This window comes from Pleurodeles waltl, chromosome 4_2 (assembly GCF_031143425.1).
Source record: "Pleurodeles waltl isolate 20211129_DDA chromosome 4_2, aPleWal1.hap1.20221129, whole genome shotgun sequence".
Taxonomy (NCBI): Eukaryota; Metazoa; Chordata; class Amphibia; order Caudata; family Salamandridae; genus Pleurodeles; species Pleurodeles waltl.
This window is the reverse complement of record NC_090443.1, coordinates 1,046,491,146-1,046,513,363: the sequence shown is the minus strand read 5'-3', so window position 1 is coordinate 1,046,513,363 and position 22,218 is coordinate 1,046,491,146. Positions and strand designations below refer to the sequence as shown.

General features: G+C 48.0%; 1 protein-coding gene across 1 annotated transcript in view; it reads right to left on the bottom strand.

Annotated features, from left to right (window-relative positions):
• Positions 1–22,218, bottom strand: part of CD5 (CD5 molecule) — a 123,839-nt gene that overhangs the window by 57,517 nt on the left and 44,104 nt on the right. The window contains exons 4-6 of the mRNA XM_069233269.1: positions 19,874–19,936; positions 10,920–11,393; positions 4,740–5,045 (exon numbers count right to left, since the gene is read on the bottom strand). Of these exons, the coding sequence (XP_069089370.1) occupies positions 4,740–5,045; positions 10,920–11,393; positions 19,874–19,936 (843 nt within the window). The remainder of the gene's footprint in view (positions 1–4,739; positions 5,046–10,919; positions 11,394–19,873; positions 19,937–22,218) is intronic.

Genomic DNA, 22,218 nt, shown 5'->3' with positions numbered 1-22,218 from the left:
TGAGAGGGAACCAGCCAGGAGTGAAACTACTCTGACCCAAGGCATCCCTACTCCTGTACCACAGAATGAGAGGGAACCAGCCAGGACTGAACCTATTCTGACCCAAGGGATCCCTACTCCTGTACCACAGAATGAGAGAGAACCAGCCAGGACTGAAACTATCCTGACCTAAGGCCTCCCTACTACTGTACCTCAGAATGAGAGGGAACCAGCCAGGACTGAAACTATTCTGACTCAAGACATCCCTACTTCTGTACCTCAGAATGAGAGGGAACCAGCCAGGACTGAACCTATTCTGACCCAAGGCATCCCTACCCCTGTACCACAGAATGAGGGTGAACCAGCCAGGACTGAAACTACTCTGACCCAAGGCATCCCTCCTCCTGTACCACAGAATGAGAGGGAACCAGCCAGGACTGAAACTATTCTGACCCAAAGCATCCCTACTCCTGTACCTCAGAATGAGAGGGGAACCAGCCAGGACTGAAACTATTCTGACCCAAAGCATCCCTACCTCTGTACCACAGAATGAGAGGGAACCAGCCAGGACTGAACCTGTTCTGACCCAAGGCATCCCTACTCCTGTACCACAGAATGAGGGTGAACCAGCCAGGGCTGAAAGTACTCTGACCCAAGGGATCCCTACTCCTGTACCACAGAATGAGAGGGAACCAGCCAGGAGTGAAACTACTCTGACCCAAAGCATCCCTACCCCTGTACCACAGAATGAGAGAGAACCAGCCAGGAGTGAAACTATTCTGACCCAAAGCATCCCTACCCCTGTACCACAGAATGAGAGCGAACCAGCCAGGACTGAACCTATTCTGACCCAAGGGATCCCTACTCCTGTACCACAGAATGAGAGCGAACCAGCCAGGACTGAACCTATTCTGACCCAAAGCATCCCTACCCCTGTACCACAGAATGAGAGGGAACCAGCCAGGACTGAAAGTACTCTGACCCAAGGCATCCCTCCTTCTGTACTGCAGAATGAGAGCGAACCAGCCAGGAATTAAACTATTCTGACCCAAAGCATCCCTACCCCTGTATCACAGAATGAGAGCGAACCAGCCAGGACTGAAACTATTCTGACCCAAGGCATCCCTACTCATGTACCACAGAATGAGAGGGAACCAGCCAGGACTGAAACTACTCTGACCCAAGGCATCCTACTCCTGTACCTCAGAATGAGAGGGAACCAGCCAGGACTGAACTATTCTGACTCAAGGCATCCCTACTCCTGTACCTCAGAATGAGAGGGAACCAGCCAGGACTGAAACTATTCTGACCCAAGGCATCCCTACTCCTGTACCTCAGAATGAGAGCAAACCAGCCAGGACTGAAACTATCCTGACCCAAAGCATCCCTACTCATGTACCACAGAATGAGAGCGAACCGGCCAGGACTGAAACTACTCTGACCCAAGGCATCCCTACTCATGTACCACAGAATGAGAGCGAACCAGCCAGGACTGAAACTATTCTGACTCAAGGCATCCCTCCTCCTGTACCACAGAATGAGAGGGAACCAGCCAGGACTGAACTATTCTGACTCAAGGCATCCCTACTCCTGTACCTCAGAATGAGAGGGAACCAGCCAGGACTGAAACTATTCTGACTCAAGGCATCCCTCCTCCTGTACCACAGAATGAGAGGGAACCAGCCAGGACTGAAACTACTCTGACCCAAGGCATCCCTACTCCTGTACCTCAGAATGAGAGGGAACCAGCCAGGACTGAACTATTCTGACTCAAGGCATCCCTACTCCTGTACCTCAGAATGAGAGGGAACCAGCCAGGACTGAAACTATTCGGGCCCAAGGCCTCCCTACTCCTGTACCTCAGAATGAGAGGGAACCAGCCAGGACTGAAACTATTCGGGCCCAAGGCCTCCCTACTCCTGTACCTCAGAATGAGAGGGAACCAGCCAGGACTGAAACTATTCGGGCCCAAGGCCTCCCTACCCCTGTACCACAGAATGAGAGCAAACCAGCCAGGACTGAAACTACTCTGACCCAAGGCATCCCTACTCCTGTACCTCAGAATGAGAGCGAACCAGCCAGGACTGAAACTACTCTGACCCAAGGCATCCCTCCTCCTGTACCGCAGAATGAGAGCGAACCAGCCAGGACTGAACCTATTCTGACCCAAGGGATCCCTACCCCTGTACCACAGAATGAGAGTGAACCAGCCAGGGCTGAAACTATTCTGACCCAAGGCATCCCTACCTCTGTACCACAGAATGAGAGGGAACCAGCCAGGACTGAAACTACTCTTACCTAAAGCATCCCTACTCCTGTACCTCAGAATGAGAGCAAACCAGCCAGGACTGAAACTATCCTGACCCAAAGCATCCCTACTCATGTACCACAGAATGAGAGCGAACCGGCCAGGACTGAAACTACTCTGACCCAAGGCATCCCTACTCATGTACCACAGAATGAGAGCGAACCAGCCAGGACTGAAACTATTCTGACTCAAGGCATCCCTCCTCCTGTACCACAGAATGAGAGGGAACCAGCCAGGACTGAAACTACTCTGACCCAAGGCATCCCTACTCCTGTACCTCAGAATGAGAGGGAACCAGCCAGGACTGAACTATTCTGACTCAAGGCATCCCTACTCCTGTACCTCAGAATGAGAGGGAACCAGCCAGGACTGAAACTACTCTGACCCAAGGCATCCCTCCTTCTGTACTGCAGAATGAGAGCGAACCAGCCAGGAATGAAACTATTCTGACCCAAAGCATCCCTACTCCTGTACCACAGAATGAGAGCGAACCAGCCAGGAGTGAAACTACTCTGACCCAAGACATCCCTACTCCTGTACCACAGAATGAGAGCGAACCAGCCAGGAGTGAAACTACTCTGACCCAAGACATCCCTACTCTTGTACCACAGAATGAGAGCGAACCAGCCAGGAGTGAAACTACTCTGACCCAAGACATCCCTACTGCTGTACCACAAAATGAGAGCGAACCAGCCAGGACTGAAACTACTCTGACCCAAGGCATCCCTACTCCTGTACCTCAGAATGAGAGGGAACCAGCCAGGAATGAAACTATTCTGACTCAAGGCATCCCTCCTCCTGTACCACAGAATGAGAGCAAACCAGCCAGGACTGAACTATTCTGACCCAAGGCATCCCTACTCATGTACCACAGAATGAGAGGGAACCAGCCAGGACTGAAACTATTCTGACCCAAGGCATCCCTCAGCCTGTACCACAGAATGAGAGCGAACCAGCCAGGACTGAAACTATTCTTACCCAAAGCATCCCTACTCATGTACCACAGAATGAGAGGGAACCAGCCAGGACTGAAACCATTCTGAGCCAAGGGATCCCTACTTTCTCATCAGACTGATGCAGTAGAAAGTCTGAGTGGTTTTCAGTTCAGTCAAGGATTTCTGGGTAAAACGTATAAAGCAAAAGGTTTACTGAAATACAAATTACTTCCCCAAAATGAAAAAGGCGTCTAACCCATGGGGTATCCCCAGAAAGAATACATAAGCATTCTTCCATAAATAGGTGAGAGGGCAGATGACAGGAGGAACAGGATGGCAGTGTAAATGAAAAGCATGTTATTTTTAACATAGTTCATACAGAGGCATATTTACAGCCCCTTGCGCCAACGAAGCCTCACTTTTTTTGACGCTCCGGCGTTGCAAGCCTCTCAACCATATGTATGAGGCCAGGCGGAGCCACTTAACATGGTTTTTCATGGCCTCATAGATACGGAGTAAAACAAAGTAGAGCCAGTCGCTGCGTTGCTTACTCTGCACCGTAGGGCATTCCGTGGGCTTTGCAATGGGTTTCCCATTCAACACCCACGTATTTTGATGCTGCCCCAGATTTACAAAATCACGTACAAAAAAACCTGGGGAAGAGCCAACGCCTTATGCCTCCCCTCAGCAGGAGTAACAAGGAGAAATATTTAAATTTCTCCTCATTGTTTCCTCTTTCAATATGTGTGCTGCATTCTGTGTGTGTGCAGCACACACATGGAAAGAGGAAAATCCTGTTTGGATTGTTTTTCTGCAGGAAGGTGTTCCTTCCTGCACAAAAACAATCCTGCTTGCAAAGCGCGCACTCTTGCACCATGGTGCAGGGGTGCCTGCGTTGGGGCATGGAGGCCCATTGTGCACCAGTGCACGCGAAAGGACAGGAATGCACTGTATTTCCTGAATATGGTGTATTACTGCCCTTTCACATTGGTGTGGGGCAACACAGCAGGAGATGTGAGGCGCTGCGATATGCCAATTTCCCATAAACATAGGTCACATTGTCTGAGAAGTGTCTCTAGCAGGGCTCAAGCCACAGAAGATCCCCAAACTAATGCATAGTGGAGGCGATGCAGCCACCATATTCTACATTGATGAAGAATCTTCGAAGGTTAGGATGTAGAACCTACTCCACAAGTCAGAAGACTTCCCATGACCTCTGAACCCTAAATCAGAAGCTGTGTTAGAAAGTGTGGCAAGGTGTGTTTGACTCCTCAAGTTATACCAGTATTGAACAAGGGTATATCATACCCATTAGAAGTTGTAGAACACTCATTGGAGTAACTACAGTGCTAAAGTCCAGTGAGTAGACAGAAGGTACACAGTGGAGAGATGAAGGAGACAGTAGAAGGGATGTATAGACAGACAATCTTTACACAAGAGTCCTACTGACAGTCTTCATATCAGAATATAAGGGAAGAGAACAGCTCTTGGAAGCATACAAACGTACTACCACTTACATGTAATCCTGGAGAGGGTACAAGCAGGTTCTGGTTCCTCCTGAAACAAATGACATTCCTCAAATTTTTCTGCAGAACAGGAGACCCCTGCTTTCCCACGCCTGCCCCCTGAATGGGTTTCGTCCAGCTGTGAGATCATGGAGACATTGCCACAATGCAGGTCTCTGCACACCTCTGCACCCCAGCTCTGGGCCGGCCCCCTGGGGAAGCATAGCGACCGCCATCTCCCCAAGTGGAGTACCTCGACCGTCCCGTCACAGCGACTCATGCCGTCCACCAGCCGCGCCTTCACCTTCGGCTGGAATCCTGGAAGGAGAAAGAACTAAGAGAATTGAGAAGTCTGTTCCTAAAAGTATAACTATAAAACCTGTCAATAGAATAAAAAAATAACAATTTGATTGATCAAACAATAGCTGAACTACAACTCAAAACCATTACCTCTGCAAAGATGGTCAGTTTTCTGTCCACAGTGACTCCAACTGGGTTTGGCAAATCCACCATAGTCCTATTTAATCCTCCATGTCACCCTGCCTGATTATCCCAGGAATTTATCCACTCAATGTTTCCTTCTGGGCTCTGGCTCAGTTTCAGACTTTTCAAGGCTTACGTCAACGAGGGGGAACGTAGACCCTAACTTCAATGCCAACCAAAGCCTTTCTGATTGAGTGTAAATGGCACACACCTAATATTTGTGTGGATCTCGCAAGTATACGAAATGACCACCAGTAGTTCTTCTAGCTAAAGATTGGTCCAAGTGCAATCTTTAGGGCTCTATGGAGTTTGATAGAGTTTTAGTGAGTTTTTAGTGAGGTGTTTCTCTTACTTGCCTTTGTAGTCTAGGTGGGACCTTTTTAGAACTTTACCTAAGAACAGCCTTTGCTCTGGGAGGATGAGTCAGAGAATCGCTGGCATTGTCTTGGTCACATCGCAGTAGTAGAGCTGGGCCTGTGGCTGGCATGATCATTAGCACAGTGGGACTCACCTGCTGGTATCGTAACAGAGGGCTCGTTATTGGGGCGAATAAAGGTAGGTGGTGGGGCTTGAGGCACACCAGGATAAGGTCATAAGCTTCTGTAAAACATATCTTCCCACAATAGTTCCATCTCTGATGTATTCCTCCTAGAGTAACTCTAAAGATACCTTAAAAGTGGTCCCTTTCCCTGTGTCAATATCCAGGAGAGATGGGGCACCATTTTTGAAAAGGGGTGGTGGTAAGGGATGAGGGAGAGACAATAACACACGTGTTTCCAGCAGGATGGTTGTTAGAAGATCTAGGATAAACTCTCTGCAGCAGAAGGTGTCACTGCATTGCTGTGGCATCCTCGACCCACAGTCAAGAAGGAAAAACAGGAGACAGTGAGTATTGGATAACTGTGTGTACGTCTACAATGGGTAATTATAATGTCAAGAACGTGATGCGTCTCTCCCTGTGTGAGAGGAGCCCCCAACATAGCTAACCAACAGGCAAACCAGGAATCTTGCCTGAGAACTGAAATTAAGTTCACACTTCTCTACTGGGAGGTAGCATCTAGTGCCCAAAGCCAGAAAGAGGAAAACTAGCCAGGTACAAAAGCAGGTTCAAATTCTTCAAGCATAATCATAGGAAGAGGGAAGAGTCTATACAACTACAGCTTAGTTGAAAACCAAGGACCAATCTAAGACAAAACACAGGCAATCACAGGAAGTAAGGAGAGAAGAAACCAAGGGAACTGAGAAAGGGAAAAAACTTCAAAGCGAGGAAATGGAAATATGGGTGCAAACTAAATCATCAGGCGAAAGAGTCAAAACAACCAATTATGCCAGATACTGTCTTTAGTATCCACTATCTCTTTATAGTGCTCTGCCCTCTCTAATCTGAAAGTCAAGTCCTGGTGCTCAGGTGGCTAGGGCAGCGTGTTTCAGGCCCGACCTTGGATGCTCTCAGCCTCCATGACTGTAGTCTCTGCACCCCGTCTTCCATCTCCTTCCAACTCCTGACTCGTCTCATGTGGTGTTGAAACCTGACATTAATCTTTCCCACATCGAAAGCAGTAACTCTAACATTTTATGCTTCTAACTAAGACAACTTCTGCAAGATGGTGGCCGACAGCCGAGCGGCATTTTGCATCTCGAATAAGAACAAACATGAACTGGGAAGTGGCGGACGTTATTGACCTTTAAGGGCCTCACAACGCCCTATCAGCACACTGTGCCACTAGAGTGTACTTTTTTTGACGAACGGGCGATGCAGTGTGCCAGCCCATATTTACAAGGCCTTTTAAATATGAATCTCTTTCACGCATAACACTGCATGGGGAGTTCCCACGCAACATCCATGGAACCCTTGTCACACAGTTCCTCCATCACCAAATTAGCTTCCAGAGGGTTACACTTTGGGGCCATCACTAGCTTTTCTCAATATATGTTCAATGTGCGCCTCAACTGCAGGTAGCTGACGTCCTGGGGTTTGTTCAATGAGTATTCATTAGCCAGCACATCATACACTTGTATGTGGTCTTGCGACCAGACATCACCCAGCGTGTTATGTCATTTAGATCCCATTGTGAACCCCCTGCAGTCCTGCTGTCTGTGTCAGCCATATGCCCCTCCACATTGGGGTTTCCACCTTGTGGACTCCAAGCCACTTTATAAAGTTAATCAAAAACGTAAAATAAACATGTAAATTACTCACTAGTATAAGTTACATTTGTGAATAGTGAATGAGGGCCAGTTCATTAACTGTTACTGCACTACTGCAGAGCAGAGCTGAAGGGATTGACTCAAACGTACATGGTGACCCCACCTCCACAGCTCCAGGGAGATCCGATTTGCTAGTCACTCATGCAGTAAACACCATTCAAACAGGACATGGAGGAAGTCACTACTTTTGAGTGGCACAACCAAAACAGCCTTCTTCCTGCACCCCTTAGCTAGAATGTTGTTTGATCCAGCCTACAACACATACATAGATGCTGTTCTTCAGAAAAGTTAGTTTCACTCTCTTCAATAGCTTGCAGGGTTGGGAACAGGTCTAGTCTTTCAGATAAGACGTAGTAGAAAGACTTCCCACAGACTCATGGCTGTTGGCCATGGTCCATGCTCCAAAGCTTTGCATCATAGCTTTGACGTGACATAAACACTTGAGAAGAAGCCCAGGCCCAGCTGTTAGGCCACGTACTGGTGAACTAAGACAGAGTCAGACACATTCTTGGTTGTTAAAAGGGTTGGTTCAAGCATTTCCATCCCTCACATGGGAGGCTGCATTATCTCAAGACAATAAACAAAAATATAAATAAATTCATAATGTCAGTAACGTCATAAGCTGGCTTGTGGGTTTGATGGGCAGGGGCCTCTCGTCTTTCACTGATCTTCCATCAACACCAAATTATATGTTTTTTCATCTTCCCTTTAAATGGCACAGGTAGCCTTCTGAATTTTGCATGCATTTGACCCATCCATGCTTGGATCTGGGCCTCTTCCATGACCCAGCAGCCCTTTCCACACTTCACTCCTTCTGTTCCTGCCTCTAGGATGGAGCAGAACTGTTCCTCTGGGCAGTTAGAACCTCGACTTACTAAGGAGTTTTCCAGGCTGTGGTAACCGTTTTGTCCTGGCGTAAAACAGTCTTACGACAGTCCTAAAACTGTCCTTTCCATCCTACTGCAGGCCTACCATTTCCAAAGGATAAAATGAGTAAATCACATCTTTAAATCAGGCCTTCAGGTTTCAGCTTCTGATGTAGTGTTTGGTTGGGTGTTGTAGTGCATTATAAATGCTCAATAAATATATATTCGAAAGCAGCATGCAGCAGGGAAACAGAGGGCCTGGTTTAGATCTTGGCGGATGAGAAACACTTTGTCACAAACTTGACAGATATACCGTCTGCCGCATCACGATCCCATTATATGCTATGGAGATCGTAATATGGCGGATGGGATATCCGTCACGTTTGTGATGGAGTATTCCATCCTCCGAGATCTAAATCAGGCCCAGAATTTTTAAAAGCCTGGAACTCGCCAGGGGTACTTACAATCCGGTGCCAGGTTGAAGCCAACGAACAAGGTCCTTTTAGTTACACCAGACAGTGGAGTGTGGAGACCAGAATGTCTAGTGATATCCTACCGCCATTACTAGGCATATAAAAATAATACATTATGATTAACTCATGTTACAGATCCTCTGAAGACGTGGACATCACAGCTCGTACTCACCAGAGCAGGTAAGTTGGGCTGTTTCTGAGCATCTACGTGGAAGGTCCCGAATGGCACATGCCTCAATGTCGCTGATTCCATCCGTGGTCCGACAGTCTTTCAAATTCCAAATAACAGGAACCCTTGGACATGCCGACATGGGGGTCTGACGGCTTCTTGTGAGATTTTGTAGAATGGTGCCACAGCCAAGGGACCTGCAGATCATCTCAGCAGTTGCCCTGGGGAAGCCCACCAGAGACACAGGCCCCCACCACCCCTTTAGGTAGAGCTCTACTGCCCCAGAGCAGGTGTGGGCACCATCCACCAGCCGGAATCTGGGAGCGTCTGGAGGAGAGGAACGAAGGAAATGGGGAGAAGAGACAAACATATGGTTATATTTACATACATTAGTACATTGGAGGTGAAAGGAAGGAAGTAGAACAGTGGACGAATGTACGAAAACAATCTGAAAAAACCAACAGTCAAAGTAACATTATAGTTAGGCGTTGAAATGAGTTGAAACTAACACTGGAAAACCAAAAAAAAACACTGAAAATCGTGACCTCACATATTACATCACTCATGACATGTTCACTGACATCACTGATGACATCATCCTAGCTACTGCTCCCCAAATTACTCTATAATCCACTTGATCATTTTAGAAAAGAAAGTAATTACCAAAGGGCCCACAAATATATATTCTGCTTACACTGATTGTATATACATCAATCAATCAATCAATCAATCACTGCATTTGTAAAGTGCGCTACATACCCACAAGGGTCTCAAGGCGCTGGGGAGGGGGGGTGCTACTGGTCGAAGAGCCAGGTCTTGAGGAGTCTTCTGAAGGCCAGCAGGTCCTGGGTCTGTCGTAGGATGGTGGGGAGAGTGTTCCAGGTCTTGGTGGCGAGGTAGGAGAAGGATCTGCCGCCGGCGGTGGTTTTTCGGATGCAGGGGACTGTGGCGAGGGCGAGGTTGGCTGAGCGGAGGCTTCGGGTGGGGGTGTGGAAGCTGAGTCGGTTGTTGAGGTAGGTGGGTCCGGTGTTGTGCAGTGCTTTGTGTGCGTGGATCAGGAGCTTGAAGGTGATCCTTTTGTTGACGGGGAGCCAGTGCAGGCCTCTCAGCTGGAGTGTGATGTGGGTGCGGCGGGGGACATCGAGGGTGAGTCGGGCCGAGGCGTTCTGGATGCGTTGGAGTCGTCTCAGGAGCTTTTTTGTAGTTCCTGAGTAGAGGGCGTTCCCGTAGTCGAGTCTGTTGGTGATGAGGGCCTGGGTAACGGTTTTTCTCGTGTCGAGGGGGTTCCATTTGAAGATCCTGCGGAGCATACGGAGGGTGTTGAAGCAGGACGCGGAGACGGCATTGACTTGCCTGGTCATGGAGAGAGTGGAGTCGAGGATGACCCCCAGGTTGCGTGCGTGGTCCGTGGGTTCTGGGGCTGTGCCTAGTGACGTGGGCCACCAAGAGTCCTCCCAGGCTGATGGGGTGGGTCCGAGAATGAGGACCTCCGTCTTGTCTGAGTTCAGCTTCAGTCTGCTGTCCTTCATCCAGTCGGCTATGGCCTTCATTCCTCGGTGGAGGTTAGCTTTGGCGGTGTGGGGATCTTCGGTGAGGGATATGATCAGCTGGGTGTCGTCGGCGTAGGAGATGATGTTGAGGTTGTGTTGTCGTGCGACGTGGGCAAGGGGGGCCATGTAGATATTGAACAGTGTCGGGCTGAGGGAGGATCCCTGTGGGATGCCGCAGATGATCTCAGTGGTTTTGGAGCGGAAGGGTGGGAGGCGGACGCTCTGGGTTCTGCCGGAGAGGAAGGATGTGGTCCAGGCCAGGGCCTTCTCTTGGATACCGGCATCATGGAGGCGTGCTGATAGGGTGCGGTGGCAGACCGTGTCAAAGGCTGCTGATAGGTCCAGGAGGATGAGGACGGCTGTTTCTCCTTTGTCCATCAGGGTCCGGATGTCGTCAGTGGCGGCGATGAGGGCGGTCTCGGTGCTGTGGTTACTGCGAAAACCGGATTGGGAAGGGTCCAGGATGTTGTTAACTTCAAGGTAGCGGGTCAGCTGTTTGTTGACAATCTTTTTGGTCACTTTTTCCGGGAAAGGGAGCAGGGAGTTGGGCCGGAAGTTCTTGAGGTCCTTGGGGTCCGTCTTGGGCTTCTTCAGAAGGGCGTTGATCTCAGCGTCCTTCCAGCTTTCTGGGAAGGTTGCTGTCTCGGAGGAACAGTTGATTGTTTTCTGGAGGTGGGGCGCAATGGTTGCGCTGACTTTGTTGAAGACGTGGTGAGGGCAGGGGTCTGATGGGGATCCGGAGTGGATGGAGTTCATGGTTTTGATGGTGTCTTCGTTGCTGACGCTGGACCAGACGATCAGGCGACTGGTGCGAGTGGTAGTCGCAGGGGTGGTGGGTGCGGAGGGGTCGGAGTTGAAGCTGTCGTGGATGTCGGTGATCTTGCGGTGGAAGAAGGTGGCCAGGGAGTCGCACAGGTCTTGAGATGGCGGGATGTCGTTGGTGTTGGAGCTGTGGGTTGGAGAGTTCTTTCACGATGCTGAAGAGCTCTTTGGTGTTGTGTGCGTTGTTGTCTAGGCAGTCCTTGAAGGCGGTCTTCTTGGCGGTTCTGATGAGTTTGTGGTGTCTGCGGGTGGCGCTCTTGAGGGCTGTGTGGTTGTCTGGTGTTCGGTCATGGAGCCATTTCTTCTCCAGCTTCCGAAAGGTGTGCTTGGAGATCCGGAGGTACTCGGTGAACCAGGCGGCTTTCTTGTTGGTGTGGTTGGTTGTAGAGGTCTTGAGAGGGGCGAGGGTGTTGGCACAGTCGTTGATCCACTGAGTGAGGTTGGTCGCGCCGGTGTCTGGGTCGGTGGGGTCGGTGCGTGGTCTCAGGGCGAGGGCGGTAGTCAGTTGGTCCTCGGTGACCTTGCCCCACCAGCGGCGTGGTAGCTGTTGGGTGCGGTGGTGTGTGGTGGGTTTTCTGAAGGTGAAGTGGATGCATCTGTGGTCGGTCCAGTGTGGTTTGGTGGTGTGGTTGAAGGAGACGTGGGGGCTTGCGGAGATGATGGGGTCGAGCGTGTGTCCAGCGGCGTGAGTAGGTGTCGTTACGAGCTGTTTGAGTCTGAGGTTGGCGAGGTTGTCGATCAGGGCGGTGGAGTTGGCGTCGTTGTTGTTCTCGAGGTGGAAGTTCAGGTCCCCGAGGAGGATGTAGTCCGTGGAAGCGAGGGCGTGGGTGCTGATGAGGTCGGCGATGGTGTCACTGAACTGTGGGCGGGGTCCGGGAGGTCTGTAGATGAGAGTTCCTCTGAGGGTGGTGTTGGGGTCGGTGTGGATCTGGAAGTGCATGTGCTCGGCGGTGTTGAGGGTGTCATCGGTGTTCGTTGTGCTTTTGATGGAGTCTTTGCGTGGACGGGTGCAGACGGGCTTGCCTTAGGCGCACCTTCGGCGCGCCAGCTGCGCGCCGGGTTCGCGGCCTCCATATGAGGTCAGAGGGAGGGAGGAGCAGCTGGGAGGTGGGAGCGGGGCGGCCAATGGGAGTGAAGGGGGCGGGGCAGCAGGGGCTCAGCGGCGAGGGAAAAACCCGAGGAAAAAACGGTGGGAAAAGACGGCGGGAGAGGGACAACAGAGAACAGGGGTACAGAAAGCAAAACACAGGGGCACAGAATGAAAAAACAAAGTGGCACAGAAGCCAAGCACAGGGGTACAGAATGAAAAAGGGAGCGAGTAGTCAGGCGGCAAAAGCGGCAACGGAGGTTCAACCCACAGGGGGCTGCGTGGCAGATGGGGGGAGCGACCTGCCTGGTGACATGTGCTCATCTATGAGATATAGACAGTTTAGCCCTGGCAGCAAGTGTGATTCAGTATGGTTACGGTTATAATGTGCACAATTTAGCTACTAGCAACATTTTAAGTGCAAACAGTACTTTATTTAAACAAAATAGAGACAGAACACAACTAGTGTGAGTTGCAGACATATGCTACAGATATGTTGTGGCCTGTATCAGAGCTCTGTTACCAAAGCACATGAGAAAAACTAAAGTTTATGTTTACAATGAATTATTCACCTGTGGTTTTCTGTGCACATGCTGACATTAAAGAGTTGTCTTGTAGTCCTATCCACAATTTTCATATAAGCTAGAGATTTATGAGTTACAGATATTTATTTACAGATGCTCAATAACAATTCTGAGACATTATACATGGTAGAAGAATGTGCGATCTGTGGGTCACTCACAAACAGTTCAAGTCGCAGAATGATTGTAAGAGTTGTTGTAAGAGTGTACGTCATTCTGCTCATTTAAAGAATATGTATAATGTTTTTTTATAAATACACCTTATCGGTGGCTGAAGCATGAATATAAAGCAGTTGACTTAAAGTTCTATGTCAGATTCAGCATTTAACAGGTACCTCTCTAAGGTGAATAATGACCAAGCACTCTTTTGAACTGTAATTAAGGTTTAATAAATTGGAGAATACATTAATATCTACAGAGCCATGATGTTTCTGACTCACATGCATAATCGTACAAAAGAGTTTAATCCCCACTAAATGAGGCCACTTCCACAGATATGCTGTTGTCCTATATGTTGCGAAGGTTACGCACATTAGCACTACAGAAGTGGTGGAAAATCGGAGCTAGGTGTAGCTCGCAGATACCCTGCGGTACGAAAAGGATGTAGCAAACTCTCCGAGTCATTGGAAGATGTCATCAGTGGTAAAGATTCTGTGAATAGTTGGGGTTGGCCACTTAAGGAGGGGTGAGTGCAGACACTGGCCACAGGATAAGTCCTGTGTGAAACCTGTCCTAGGTAGGGCTGAAGATTGTGTACAGTGAAGATTTGATGCTTTTGGAGGGCTGGGCACAAGGCCATGCTGGAGCCTAGGCCGAGAGTCTAAGTCCTGATGTGTATTGGTTGCAGGGGCTGTCCCGAGTTTATGACTGAGATGTCATGAGTGATACCATCAATTATGTCATTTAACATTTACACTACTGCGAAAGCAGCCTCAGGACCCAAAAACAAAGGTACCTGCACATTAAAGCCCTAAGACTAAATGCAGCAACTCCAGGACTCCAGGAATACTTGAACTATTGCAACACCACTCAGAAGGTCAACCAGAACCATAAAGTCACCTTAGCTCTCTCAGGAGGCTCCCTGAGAGAGCTAAGGTGACTTTATGGTCTTGAAAAGGGGCGCCCCATCGGGGCTGCTGCACTACTGACAACCCCCAAAAACTTGTTTTTTATCATTGGTGGTGCCACGGCCATCTTGGGGGCACTACAGAAAATGGATAAGAAAATTTGTTTATCCACATGGGGGTTTATGGGGTGACTTTCTTTACATCCTCATTCGGGCTTATGGTGCAATGCCCTTAGGCTATGTTTGTCAAAAGCTGCCTCGTGCTGCAAAGTGTTTATTCCCTTTGTTTCTTTTCTTTTTTGTCGAATGTGCTCTTTGTGATGCTTTCTTTTTTCTTCAGCAGGTGCTCGACCGAAATAGGCACCAGAGACTGCACTCGTTGGGCACCGTGAGGAGCCCCGCACCCCCGCAGTCCATGCCGGATTACCACGTTTGGCTTATACTCTTGGAAGCCGACAAAGGAGCTGACCTCCAGTCTCTTTGTCTCCAGACTGCCCGAGCGGAAGACCACAGCTGTGCTGACTCTTCTGCTCAGATGTGGGAGAGGGCAAACCCTCAGTTAATGGGTCAAATCAAACATGTCCTGGGGCTTCCCAGACTCCTACAACCAGTGGCAGCTGGCGACAGTAGAAAGTGGTGGGTAAGGAAAACTTACTGCCAGACTGGCACTAAGACCGAGGTGGCCGGCCAAACACACATGCGCTCTGAAGAGGAGTGCTGGGGGGAGTGCTGGGCACTCCCAGCACTCCTCCTCAGAGCACGTCACCCCGTGGACCCCCCACTTTACAAGGAAACAATAACAAACGCTGTTTGTTATCGTTTCCTTGTAAAGTTTGTGCAGATGCCGCTGCTGGTGGGGGGAAAGGTGGGGGGTTGACGCTCCTCCGCTCTCATGGCAGAGCCGCCTCTGACTGCTCCCCCAGTGTCTTCCCAAATGGTATCTGTTTTAAGTAGCTTCTGTCCCTTTAAAAAGAAAACAATGCAGAAATGGAGATGTGCTGTCCCCGGCAGGCATCTATCCCTGTATTCACAGCCAATCACGGGGATTTCAAACTCAGACCTGAATGATTCATATTCATGAGGCTTTTTGTTTTGCGATGCCCTTTGAATTTACAGGTTGGGGTGCAACCTCTTACTATATAAGTAACATCACAAATTGCATCCCTGTTCGGAAACCAGTTTGTATGCAAAATTGAACATGGCTGATTTGGAAATGGAAATAATACTTCTGACTCATAATGAATAAAATGCAGAGTAAATGGAAGAGGGAATACTGGATGCCGGTGTTTTTCAACTCCAGAGAAACAAAAATGTGTAGAATCGACTTAGTGTAAAGAGCCCAGTTTTTGCAAAAACGGGAGTGATTAAAAATGTCTGTAGCGCAGCAGAAGAAATGCTTTTGAGCCTCTGTGCCAGATTCACAAAGAGCCTCCGCACTCGTGGCGGAATCTCAGCACTCATGGCAAAATCTCCACATTTGTGGCAGAATCTCCGCGCTCGTTGTGGAACCTCCACGCTCGTGGCAGAATCTCCGCACTCGTGGCTGAATCTCCACGCTTGTGACAGAACCTCCGCGCTCGTGGCAGAATCTCCGCACTCGTGGCAGAATCTCCGCGCTCGTGGCAGAATCTCCGCGCTCGTGGCAGAATCTCCACGCTCGTGGCAGAATCTCCGCACTCGTGGCTGAATCTCCGCGCTCGTGACGGAACCTCCGCGCTCGTGGCAGAATCTCTGCACTGCAGTATCTCATTGCGGAGACTCTGCTACGACTGCGGGGTCCCCACTACCACTGCAAAGGCTCTTTGTGAATCGGGCCCTCCTTGTCTTCTTGGGTGGTTGTGCATGCACACATTAGCGTATGCAACTGAACCACTAGCTCTGGGAACTACACTGTTTAGAACCTTCCTTTCTTTCACTTAGTATCACTGGGATTCATGCACTCCTACCTCCATGTGCTTATCTGGGTTTAGAATTGTTAACTCCACATCTATGTACCTTGAAGATAAATATATCACGAAGTTACGTATATGTGGAGTTAGGTATAGAACACGTGTATTTGGTCCCTCAATATTATGGTCACGATATTGTGGCCCATCAATATTTTATGTTTGATATTTCTACCCTACCGCATGTGCACTCTTGGCTATAAGTATAAAATATTGCTATTTGAACATGTGTTGCATGACTATCCTGACTAGGGTCTATTCTGGGAAGAGCCGGTAGACTTCTCTTCCCACCAAACTCCAATGAATTTACCCAGAGGGAGATTCCATTAGGAAAGCAATGTTGCATGTTAGAGACACAGGCCTCTGAGTGGGATCCCATCATCCTTTCTCTCAAGAGAGCTCACACACTAAATCTGAACCAGTGTTTTTAACGCTTTATTTCAAAGCTGATCTAGTGCAGAGTTTATATCAGATTTCAAAAGTTTACAACAGATATCAAAACAACCCTGGTGATTGTGAATGAATATGGAGTAATTAACAAAAAGTCAGACAATATATTATTTTGAAAAGAGTAGGTTGGTACAATAACGAAGGACCACACAGTACACAGTAGGAGTTTGAGTTTATTACATACACCTCAGCCACAGCTAGGGACCCACTGTTGTTACCGTCCCTGTCACCCTGGAAGGCTGCCTTGGAATCTTAGTAACATCAGGGTGCCATTGCATGGGCCAATCCCCAGCGACAGAGTTCACTTGTCATGGGCCAATCCCCAGCGACAGAGTTCACTTGTCATGGGCCAATCCCCAGCGACAGAGTTCACTTGTCATGGGCCAGTCCCCAGCGACAGAGTTCACTTGTCTTGGGCCATTCCCCAGCGACAGAGTTCACTTGTCATGGATAACTCCCCAGCAACAGAGTTCACTTGTCATGGGCCAGTCCCCAGCGACAGAGTTCACTTGTCTTGGGCCATTCCCCAGCGACAGAGTTCACTTGTCACGGGCCAATCCCCAGCGACAGAGTTCACTTGTCATGGGCCAATCTCCAGCGACAGAGTTCACTTGTCATGCGCCAATCCCCAGCGACAGAGTTCCATTATCACGGGTCAATCCCCAGTGACCAACGACAGGATGTCACACATCTTCCTCTTTATGCAACAACGAAAACAATGGACACCCACATAAAACTTTATTCTTATAGCCTATCATTACAATGTGAGCTAAAAGCCACAACAGGGTGTGAAGATTTACATTGGAGCTTTGTTTGAACGTGAAACAATGTACAAATGTGAACTTTGGGAAATAAGAAAGAATAGGTTTCAACGCAATAACATTTTTTGAGCGAAAATGCATGTTTCGTTAATTGGGAGGTTAAGTACCTGTGTGAGGTAGGTATATGAAGAATGAATAACCCTTCTTTGCTCAGATTTCTGTAACACCAACCAGCACCCCTCCAAACCATTAGGAGAATTCAATTGACCTTATAATCTTTGAAATTAATCGAGGGCCAAGTCACCTGCCCATTCAGCCTGACAGGTGACTTGGACTGTTCCAATCGCCTTATCACCCTGACCTCATCCTACACTTTTGACCCCTCTTTCCAGATTTCAAATTCTCCCATCCTAGACCTTGACTGCATTATGAAACAGCTTGGTAATCTTCATTGGTTCAGTGAACTTCGACCCCTGTTTGTGACCAGTGTGAGCTCTCACTTTAACTCACTCACCCGGTTTAAAATCTATTACTTGGTCTCGTGTGTCTGGTCAGAATGTTTCGTCCATGCTGCTTGTACATCTAGCTCTTTCTTCCTCCATCATTGGTTAGTGTCTATCTTTATCCAACCTTTATACCACTTTATCCACCCTGGCACTAATCTGGTGTTGGGTACATGATCTTTAATAATTCAAAAGGTGTCATGTACTGGACTGGTGTGGAGTGAGACGTTAAGCTTCCAGCCTATTCATTACTTCCACTTTCCAACACAACCTGGATTTGCTAGTTAGATCTCCTCTTTAAGGGTTATGTTGAAGCTCTCTACTAATTCATTAGTTTCTGGATGGTAAAGAGCACAGAGTTTATGTGTTATAACATCCATCCTAGAAACACCTTCATTTCCCTTGACCAAAATTGTGCCTCATTGTCTGTCAACAACGTGATGGGCAGACCTTCCTGCATGAAAACTTCTACAAGAAATTTGATCACAGCACTAGAACTGATAGGTGACACCATTTTAACTTCTGACCACCTGGAGAAGAGATCGGCTAATACCGGTATTGATGGAGAACTCCTTTCTCCAGACAACAGATCAACTATGTCCACGGCCACATCCGTCCAAGGTCCCTCAGGTAATGTACGACACAGCATGGGTGGAGTGTGAGATTTTAACACCTTATCAGTGTCTGAGTAAGACATACAATCTCTAACCACCCTTTTTACTGGACCATCTGTCTCTGGCCACTAGAAGTTCAGACGCAACCTAAGTGTTGTTTTTGTGATGCTAAATTGACCTTCATGTGCCAGTTCGATTACCCTCGTTTTCAGATTGCTAGGCGGGATCAATTTGGCACCTATGAACAAACACCGATCCAACTTGGACAATTCCTCTCTAACTATCCCGTATGGTTTCACTTGTTCCTCTTTTTTCCTTCCAAGTGCCAACCCTTAACCTTCATCTCTACTACTTCCTTTAGAACAATTAGACTGACATTTTCCTGAGATATATCCACATCCTCACTTCAGTACATCTCACCTTCACACTCATCATCTTCTTCTCTTACTAAATGTGACAGACAATTGTCTGCACAGTTCTTGATCCCTGGAACATACTCACCTCAAAGATGAATTCCTGCAGATTTATTACCCACCTATTGATCCTGCTTCAAATCATTATCAAGCCTTTCTTTGTAAACACCTCTTTAAGAGGTTTATAGCCTGTTCTCACTTTAAATACTGTCCCCCAGACAAAGTCTCTGAAGTTATTGAGTGCCCAGTGTACAGCCATGCTGCTCTATCAATCAGAGAGTAATTGAATTCTGCTTGTCTCAGCGCTATACTGTAGATGCAAAGGCAATTGTCGTTTCACCAGTACTATCTTCCTGTAAGAGAACCGCTCCTAATCCTTTAGAGCTGGCATCAGTTGCCACTGTAGTCTTCTTCCCAGGAACAAACGATTTCAAACTGGGTGTGTTGGCCATAGCTTTCTTAATATCTTCAAATTCTCCCTCACATATGATGCCCCAGGTGTAGATTACATTCTTTTTAAGCAATTTTCTGATCTGGAAGATGAGGCCTGCAAAGTTATTTATAAACTTACTATAGAACTCCACCATTCCCAAGAATGATTTTAGCTCATCCGATTACATTACATGATTTTTCTTCCTATTAGGTCTTGGTCAGTAATAATTAGCACTGATGGATCTACCATCCTGATGGGTGTCGTGTATCTGAATTTGGATGGCAGGCAGCCTGGAGTCTGCAAAATCAGGTCATTTATGAGAAACCAGGGTGATGCCTGTTGGCAACCTTGATGGCAAAACAATTTCCTGTAAGTCGAAGTTGCTCTTCTCTCCCTGAGAGAGCTGAAGGCACTGTTTTTATAGTGTTTCTCAAAGTTACTGTGAGAAATTGTCCCTGTGATTAGTGATGGAGGGAGAAAAAACTCATGTGAATTCTCCTTCAGTATTACACATAATATTCTACTGATGCTATAGTAAAACACTAGATGTTATAGGCATATATAAGCTAAAAGCAATCAGGACACACACAGCACATGTTGAGATCCGCAGCTGTAAATAAGAAACAACCTATGGGGTAAGTGGAATAAAGGAATAATGGGAAGGTGCGCACGATAGTGAACAGATGGATCAAAAAAATGCAGAACACATGACACACCTTACCTGTGGGTTCTGGGACTGTTGTTGGTCTGAAGGTTGCTGGTGAGACAGTGCCCGGAACGGACTCTACAATGATCAGATGCAATTATTAGTATTTAGATCTCCTGCCAATGTCCATTCATCAGATGAAAAAGGGAATACACGCACACACCCACATACACACCACACACACACACACACACACACACACACACACCACACACACACACACACACACCACACACACACACACATACACACACACCACACACACACACCGCGCACACACACACACACCACACACACACACACACACACATACACACAGATATATAGACACACCACACACACACCACACACACATACACACACAGATATATACACACACCACACACACACAACACACACACACACACCACACACATGCACGCGCACACACACACACACACACACTCTGTCTCTCTCTCTCTCTCGCTGCACGCTTGACCCCTGCTTTACCCCTCCTAATCAGTGGTAAACTACCTGCGTTCCCCATTTCATCATGATGAAGTTGACATACCCCTTACTGGTATAGTTAATTTACCTGTAATCCCTTAGTATGTGGTACAAAGTGTACCCAGACCCGGTAAGTTAAATGTCACTAGTGGCCTTCAGCACCCATTGTGCCACACGCTACTGTGACACTGCAATTGCAGGCCTAACATTTGTAAGCCTGGCTGTTGCAGTTTAAAGTTGCAAATTCGACCTGTCAAAACGACCCCTTTCGACAGTTTGAAACCTTCCGTTTAAATATTAACAAGTCACCCCTAAGTAGACATGGTATTTAAAAGTATAACATGTAAAAGTTTAATGTTTCACATGCCCTTATAATGTAAAAAAAACCTAAAGCTATTTTCACTGTTGCAAGGCTGGCTGTTCCATAGGGAAACACTGGGTTACATTATTATATTTAAATGCATAATTTTGGTTAGGGAACGGCTAGGAATATAATTCAAAAACACTTTTTAGTAATTATTTTAAATCCAATTTAATGGTAAAATGTATTTTTAGAAAGTTACCTTTTCCCTGCTTCAAGCCTCTAGAAGACAATTTGCATTAGCTGCAGCTATCACCTGACAGCTGGAAAGCCCCCTTCATGAGGTATGAACTTGCTCCCAGAGCAGGTACAGAAGCCCTTGGGTGTAAGGAGGTGTTGTGTCCTCTTGACAGAATGGCCTGTGCACTGGCAGCAGGAACTTGGTTAACTTCAACAAGGCGTACCCAGTCACGGGCTAACACCCGGTCCTGCCCCTTTCCTGTGTCCTCCCTCCCTTTCTACCAGGAAGATAGTAAGCTCAGTGGGCGGGAAGCTGCCCTCTGAACCTGTTTAACATTACCACAGAGGATGGGTTGCTTGCTTTATGTCACATCTCTGGGGTGGGCACAGGATCTCTGCACAGGGGAAGAAAGGTTCTGCCATCTGGATTTTAGGTAGAGAGGGTCAAAGTGGGATTGTTCAAGGAGGGCACGCTTCCCCAATAGCCTCCTCAGAACATTTTCTGATCATGTGAAAGAACAGAAGGGGACTGGGACTGCTGGCTGTGACCTGAGAAAATCTGGATCTGCTCTCCCTCTTGTACCTAGGGCAAAGAAGTGAACTCCAAGGGTCATAAGGCTCAGCTCCTGTTCAAGCTACAGGGAAACAATAACCTACAAGAGGCCTTTTACTCCTACTGCTCAGGTGACCAGATGCAACTTGACCTGCGTGGACATTCTGCAGCACACATAGGAGGAAATCACTTCCATTGATCATTTTTGTGCCGGAAGGTGTCCCTTCCTGCACAAAACAATCATCCCCCCAATGTAGGCATCCTTTTACCATGGTGCAAGGGTGCCTGCTTTGGGGCATGGCAGCAATTTGTGCACCAGCGCAGGGGGAGAGGACAGAAATGTGCCATAACTTGTAGGTACAGCGCATTTCCGATCTTTCCCCGTGGTGCAGGGCAGCGCAGCAAGGCATCTGCTGCGCTGCCCTGCACCTGCGCAGCCCTGTGACATGATCCTTGTAAATATGGCCCTAGGTCTGAAGGTACACTTTCCAACTAGGTCGAACGTTGTGTTGGTACCCGACCTCTGATTTATTGCAGTCATCTTTAACTTGTACCTAGGTACCGGTCAGCACAACTAGATGACCATGGTTGGTGCTTAAACCTTTTGGCACTATTGATGCCTGGAGATCCTGCCGTCTGGAGCCTTGACAAACTTTTTAACCCTCTAAATCCTGGGGCCTGGGAGGAGCTTGGACGTCCGGTGACAGTTCAGGAGATCAGGGCCACCATTAAGGAGATGGCTTTTGGAAGGAGCCAGGGCCGGATGAGTTACCGGCAAAA